General features: G+C 38.0%; 1 protein-coding gene across 1 annotated transcript; it reads right to left on the bottom strand.

The window, feature by feature from the left end:
- Positions 1-1,832: 1,832 nt before the first annotated feature.
- Positions 1,833-6,089, bottom strand: LOC112734925 (protein FAR1-RELATED SEQUENCE 5). Its single transcript, XM_025784451.2, has 2 exons — positions 3,353-6,089; positions 1,833-2,312 (listed from the first exon to the last, which is right to left on the bottom strand). The coding sequence occupies exons 1-2, from the start codon at positions 5,570-5,572 to the stop codon at positions 2,139-2,141; spliced, it is 2,394 nt and encodes a 797-aa protein (XP_025640236.1). The 5' UTR covers positions 5,573-6,089; the 3' UTR covers positions 1,833-2,138.
- Between the last annotated feature and the right edge of the window lie 1,033 nt (positions 6,090-7,122).

Raw genomic sequence — 7,122 nt, 5'->3', positions numbered from 1 at the left:
ATCAAGTGTTTTAAAATTCCTGGGAACCTTAGCCCTCATGATCTCTTCTGTGAACGGATCTTCTCCTTCTAAGGGGCTTTCTTCTCGATCCGACCTATTATTCCAGTTTCGAAGATCAGCTTCTAGCTTCCTGAGCTTTTTTTTAGCTCCATTCGTCACTTTACTTCTCTCCGCAACTCTTGTTATGCTTCCCGTTGTCGTCAGCCTCATGTTCGAGCAGTTCCAGTCGATCTCCCTGGCCATGAATTAGGTCCAGGATTTCGGTTGTATGAGGGGGCTCCTCATCTTCAAGATGGTAGATTTCAGAATGGATCCTCCTTGGGTGGGGATTTTCAGACGTCCCTTTCCCGTAAGGCCCTTGAGCAGGTGGTGGCAGTGGAGGAAGCACAATGGCTTGACCTTTCTGTTGGGCCTCAAGTTCAGATTCCGATGTAGTTTTACCGTCTTCATACTGGTGGTCTGCCATTGTCGAGAAGTGAATCCCAGGTCCCCAGCGACGACGCCAATGTTCCGAGGGTTACCTGAAACATTGATTTGGGCCTGAACATAAGGTCCAGATCCCTTAGTATGGCAGCGTCCGACTTGTTGATGCCGAGGTGCTGCCTGTTCGAGTTCCTCGTGAGGAGGTTGGGGGGTGGTACCTGCAAGAGACTTTGATGCTTAAGTTAGTAAGGGTTTTAGGCAGGTTTTTAGTAGATTAGAGCGTGAATATACATGAGGGTGTCAATATATTTATAGTAGAGTAGATTACCACATTTGTTAGAGTAGTTCCATCTTTATTGATGGATAACTGTTCCCTTTATCTTGAAAATCTGTTAAGATCTCCCTTCTGGATGTAGCGGAGGGATATCCGGAGGCAGTTACTTGCTTGGACAAGTAGAGCTGAACCCTTCTGTCGGTGTCCAATCTCTCAAAGAGGCCGGGTAGGGGTTAGAGACCACCTTCTAAGGTTGGGTCCTTTATCTGTATTGGGCCTGGCTTTATGTTTTGGGTTACGGTATGAACAGAACATATATAAAATAATAATTGACTATCACACAAATAAATAATCATGCGATGAGAGAAAAAATGATGTTTCAACGCAAGTATATAAAACTAAAATATAATTGAATACAGAAAAAAAATAGGTGATATTATTTAAATGCAAGTGACATTTTTTCTTTTTAAATTCATGTAAATATATACTAAAACATATTCGTAAAGTGGGTGGTATTATAACAAAAATGGAACTTGTTAAAAAAATCGTTCTTAAAGGTTGCGTTTGTTTCTGAGATCAGGACAAATACAAGATACTAAGAACAAGACATAAAAGACAGAAACATAAAATTTTGTGTTCTTGTATCTTATTTGGTAATAAACTAGAACAAATTATGAAAATCTAATTTATTCTAATTTTTTTTTTCATTCAAAAAATTTGAGACGAATAATATAATAATAAAAATATAATTATGAAAAATTAACAAGAATAATGAAAAAAAAAATAAAAAATAAATTGTGTCCCTTGTTAGTATCTCCGATGGACACAAAATATATTAATTCAGTATCGCTGGATACATTGTTTCTGTTTATGTCTCCTCTATCAAACATAATTTTGTGTCTTAGTGTCCCTACCTCAGTGTCCTGTCTCTCTGTAAACAAACGCAACCAAAATGAGCGGTATTATAAACAAAAATGGGACTCCTTTCTCCTTGTATTATTAACGGCTTATATTTCTAAATAATAATAATAATAATAATTTTATATTTTTTTCACAAATTTAATGGTGATAATATCTTAATTTTACACCATCCCTCTACATTGTATTCGGTGCAATGCACGGGCATATAGCTTAGTTTACTCGAAAAGAAATGTTCCCAGTGATGCTCTTTATATATATTGTTATAGATAATATACAAATCTAAACGTACTTATAAACTTCAACCACGAATGTTTAGCTTTGGTATAATGAACACCGTAGACAATACTTACTTATTCTTTATAACGGGGTCGGCAAATACTAACAAATTTATCAAAAACTAAATGCCTGTTAAAAGAGGTGCGGCTGTACTTCCCAAGCAACAGTGACTTTCCGTTCTTTTTATTCCAGAAGTAGCTTTTTCATTTGTTCCTATCTGTTACTATGTTTTCCTCCGAAGTCCTTAGAGGCCATCTTTAATGCTTATCTTGATGTTTTCCACCTTAATCGACAACTCTAACTTATGATCCTCAACAGCTTTCAAAACTGAGAGCAGGTTGGACCGGTAAATTTCACACTTTCGATTTGCAAACTCAAGCTCATTCATAAGTTCTCTAATGCTCTTGTCCATGTCATCCTGCAAGATATGACGCAATGAAGTTAAAAAAAAATAAGTATAATGACATGCACATTTTCAAAGAAATAAAAGATGGACCTCAATGCCCCATTCGACACCTTTAACAGGTAACTAAATCAATTCATGTTTCTGCCCCAAAAATTGGCAGAAGGTAGAAACGGCAATTTACAGTATTTCGAGCTAAATTAGATATTAGTCCACATAACTTGGTTATGTAGAATGATGTATGTTGAGCACGCACATAATCTCTTTTTTTTTCCCTGCCCCCATATGAAACCTAAAATAAAACGTCTACCACTAAATCCAATCCCGGTGCATTTGTATGCTGTAAACAAACAAATAATAAGAATCCACAGCAGACAACATCCAAAAGGCACTGCAATCAACACTGACTGCTTCAAAACCCAAAAATAAGACAAGAAATATGCCTTCAAATATATTCTCAACCAAGAACAAACTCCAGAAATATTACGATGCTAGTTGCTAGGCTTGTTTTCTTTTATTTTCCCAAAATGAAGAAAAAAAAATTACAGATAAATCAAGATTCAACACAATATGAATACAAGGTGGGGGTATTTAAAGGCCACAAATAAACAAATTCGCTTAAACAAATAATTAGGAGTAAAAGAGTGCACATCAGGCAACTAGCTGCAGTAATCAGACAGGAAAAATACCAATCCCCAAGGCAAATGGAAAACTAATGACTAGATATGTTCATATTATAAGGTGAAATAACCAAATAAAAGTGCTTAGTCAGATAAGGGATAAAATATAAAGATGTGCATGGTTCACTTTGTTCAATTAATCAATTCTGTAAATTAAATTACATGTGTATTGCTTAAGGGAGGAGTTTAAACAGTTTAATCTTCAGAATATTATTGAAATCGACTCAAGAATATATTATACAAAGTCCAAATGGAAGAAAAACTATATTAAACGAAGCTTAAGTTGTTACAAGAAGCTAGAAGATTCATGTTAACTGGGTGAGTGGAAGAGTAAAACACAGCAGCAAAAGAACAAAAGGGAAATGGAACTCTGACCTCGGACATATGCTGGCCCAAGTTTCCTTCCTCGTGTCCACTTCTGGAATTAGTATGACTTTCATCAATTTGCAAGTGACTCCTAACTTTGCCATTGTTGATGAGAATTCGTCCCTCACTTTGCATTACTTGAACAACTCTTTTTGTGGCCTCTTGTAAAGCACCCATTGCAACATCATAAGTCTCAGGAGACTTTGCTCCTTCATCAACAAACTTAAAGGCCACGTGTCTGAGGGTATTATATCTAACTGTATGAGATTCCAAATAGTAAGAATATATATCACAAGAATGTTCTTCTAATGTTACACTGCTTTTGGCATTTCTCGTCCAACGTTTCAATATATAATGAGCGGGTAGAGTAAGTACATTGGTTACTCTAAACACTGCCAAAACATGTCTACAAACAAGGCCAGAAAATTCAAACATTTGGCAACTACAACTCGCTTTCATCTCTAAAACATTGAATTTAACATAGTATGCCTTATGATCCTCTCCAAATTTAGCTACATGATATGTAACGACCTCCCCATCATCCTCGGTTTTGGATGCCATGAATGTTAGCGTCCCAACTAGCTCCTCTTGGAACCTCATGAAAATCTTTCGTGTGTAAAGCTCAGATGCTTGCTTCTCCATTGGAGATGGGGTCTTCAAAACTGGTGAACTATTCATTGTGTCATAATCTGCTCTGACTTCTTTCTCATTGCGACTATCCAGTGCTTTCTCATACAACTTGAAGAACTGATTTAAGTTGGTTGAAGCATTTACATACCCATCAAAGTATGAGTTCATGCCATCGCTTCGCTGTGTGATAGACATTTCTGCAAAGAATGTGTCTCGCAAATATACAGGTACCCACTGCTTACAAGCAGAATATATTGCTTGAAGCCATTCATGGTCCCGCAGATCATACCTATCGATGAGTGTTGACCAGCAAGATTCAAATTCCTCAATTGACTCCGTCAAGTTAACACATCTGTGAAATTCGACTTCGAAATTTGGATATTTGAGGAAAATGTGAGATAACTTCTCCTGGCATTTTTTAAAAATGTGCCATTTGCAGAATCGGTGGCGGGTCTCAGGGAATACTTGTAGTACAGCTGACCGAATTACAGAATCATGATCGGTTGTTATTGACAATGGTGGGCGTCCAGACATAGCCATAAGCCACGTCTTGAAAAGCCATACAAATGATGCTTCAGATTCATTTATTAGGAAAGCACAACCAAAGAGAACAGGTTGTCCATGATGGTTTACACCAGTAAAGGGAGCAAACGGTAGTCGATACCTATTGGATCGGTAAGTAGTGTCAAAGGTTACGGTATCACCAAAAAAAGTGTAATTCAACCTTGCCTTGGGATCGGCCCAGAAAACATTGCTCATGGACTGGTCCTCATCACTTTGCACAGCATAGAAGAAACAAGGGTTTTCGGCATGCATTTGTCTCAAATAATCCAGAACAAGCTGAATGTCGCCTTCTAGACTTCTCTGCCTATTATTCCTCATGTAATTCCTACAGTCAACCTCTGTAAAACCAACTTTGCTAATCCCACCACACTCCTTGATCAGTGCTGACATAATTCTCCGAGGACCCATTCCAGCAGCCTGTAAAGTATCAATTAGCGTCTTGGCAGCTCCAGATATTTGTCTGTGAGAGCGAAGGCAGTGCACCTGATCCGGTGGAACAAGCTCGTGGTTGTGTTCCCTAACAAACCCAGAGACGATCCACTTGCCAGAGTCGTGCATTTTGACCGACAAAGCCGCTTTGCATCCGACTCTGGTAATGGTTCGAGGACGCTTGATCTCCCTATCCTTGGTGCGTTTCTCATTCAAGTTGCGGAAACCCTCCTTTGCACAAACAAATTGCCTCTGTATGATGGCTCCATCGCGCCTGGAACGCCGGGATGAGCTAACCCGAGTACTGAACCCGACACGACGGGCATAAGAATTGTAGAAGGCCTTGGCAGCCTCCTCAGACTCAAATTCCATGCCCTCGTAAGGTTCAAGATCTAAGAGGTCACCCGCACCAAAACCCTCAGGAACGTAAATTTCTCCACCGCTACCACTAGTGGCAGTGCCTCTGCCTCTGTCAGCATCAGCCAGTTCATCCTCTTCGATAGCCATGGCCATAGCCATAGGGTGCTCAATGTCGCCCTCATCATCCTCGCATTCTCCCTCCCCTCCTTCCAGCCCAATATCAAATTCTAACACCTCGTTATCCATCGCAAATACTACTTGCAATATCAGAATAGGCAATAAACGTATATGGACGAATTCATATCATACGACATCATATAGAAAATACAAGGAGACGAGAGGAACTAAACAATTTCTAAAAGAAAAGAAATACTGTGGGGAAAACCTGACCGTCGACCGACAGTAATTGCATCGTGTCAGGTTTATTCAAGAGCACCATCGGATACTAGAGGGGGTGTGCGACTAGAATATGCTTTCCAGAAATCAGGCGATTCAAATCGTGTAAATCTTGGATTGAATCCCAACAACCATACAAGACGCTCCTTCTGTACTTAGCACCGAACTTTTGTTCAAGAAAACAACTGATTATTATAATTTTACTAGTGATTAGTAGTTAAACCCCAAAATGGTTATGAGAGTGGCGTCTGTGTGTACTAAAATCTTTTTGTACAAGTTGTCTGCACTGAATCGGTCTGGTCAGGTTTGGTTTATTAGTTAACAATAATCTTTCACATTCATATAAAAAATGTATTCAAATTATCTAAGTATTTTTTTGTCAGACACGTCTCTTCCACTCCCTTATTCGTTTGTGATATACATGCTATATATAACTTATAGCGTAAACTTTCTCTGTTGCAACCTGAACCTTTTGTTTAACGTAAATTTTCTGCTACAACCTAAACCTTCTGCTCTCCTAGTTCTTCTCTGCTCGCATTCTTCTTTATTGATCTGCATTGCATTGAATGTAATAAGCTTTGTCGTTCTTCTCTGGTCGCGCTCATCTTCTTCGTTTTCTTCTTTGATCTGCACTTCTCAATCGAAACAATGAATGATTCAACTTCAAATCAGTTGAATGAGAGCTATTTGAATTATTCTTCTGAAAGGAATCAAGCGGACGAGGTTTGGATTATTCAATTTTGAATCGAATTGAATGGAATGCAATAGCTAATTTAAATTGAATTGAATTTAATGGATGCAAGCGTTCTGAATTGAATTGAATTGAATCGAATTGATAATCTCTAAATGGTAGACACGTGTGTTTTGAATTTGATTTTATATAATGGATAATGTTGCATTCATTCAGTACTATATAATTGTTTCACCATAATAACATATTTGGTTCATTCTGTAAAAAACTGTTTGAATTTAATTTTATATAATGTATAATGTTGCATTCATTCAGTACTATACAATTGTTTCACCATAATAATGTGTTCGGTTCATTATGTAGAAAGCTGTTTGAATTTGAATTTATATAATGGATAATGTTCCATTCATTTAGTTCTATACCATTACTTCACCATAATAACATGTTCGATTCATTCTGCAGACCAGGTGTGTTATGGATAAACAATTTGTCCCAAAGGTCGGGATGATTTTCAAGACACTAGAAGATGCCAGAAAGTTCTACAAAAATTATTCTAAACTTGCCTGTTTTTCTACCAAAACAAGGAACACGACTCGGAAGGGAGACGAGATTAAGAATCAACTAATCGTATGCAGCAGAGAGGGGGTGGAAATCCAAGATATCTCCTACTCTGAAGACAAATTCCTCAGCCGGCATAAATTGTCTAGCG

This window comes from Arachis hypogaea, chromosome 3, assembly GCF_003086295.3.
Source record: "Arachis hypogaea cultivar Tifrunner chromosome 3, arahy.Tifrunner.gnm2.J5K5, whole genome shotgun sequence".
In the NCBI taxonomy this organism is placed as follows: domain Eukaryota; kingdom Viridiplantae; phylum Streptophyta; class Magnoliopsida; order Fabales; family Fabaceae; genus Arachis; species Arachis hypogaea.
The sequence above is the reverse complement of the archived record's forward strand: the minus strand, read 5'-3'. Positions and strand labels throughout refer to the sequence as shown.

Coding starts and splice junctions, on each gene's coding strand:
- LOC112734925 (XM_025784451.2), bottom strand. CDS start 5,572: ATGGATAACGAGGTGTTAGAATTTGATATTGGGCTGGAAGGAGGGGAG. Junction 2,313..3,352: donor TGGGCCAGCATATGTCCGAG/GTCAGAGTTCCA, acceptor CATATCTTGCAG/GATGACATGGACAAGAGCAT.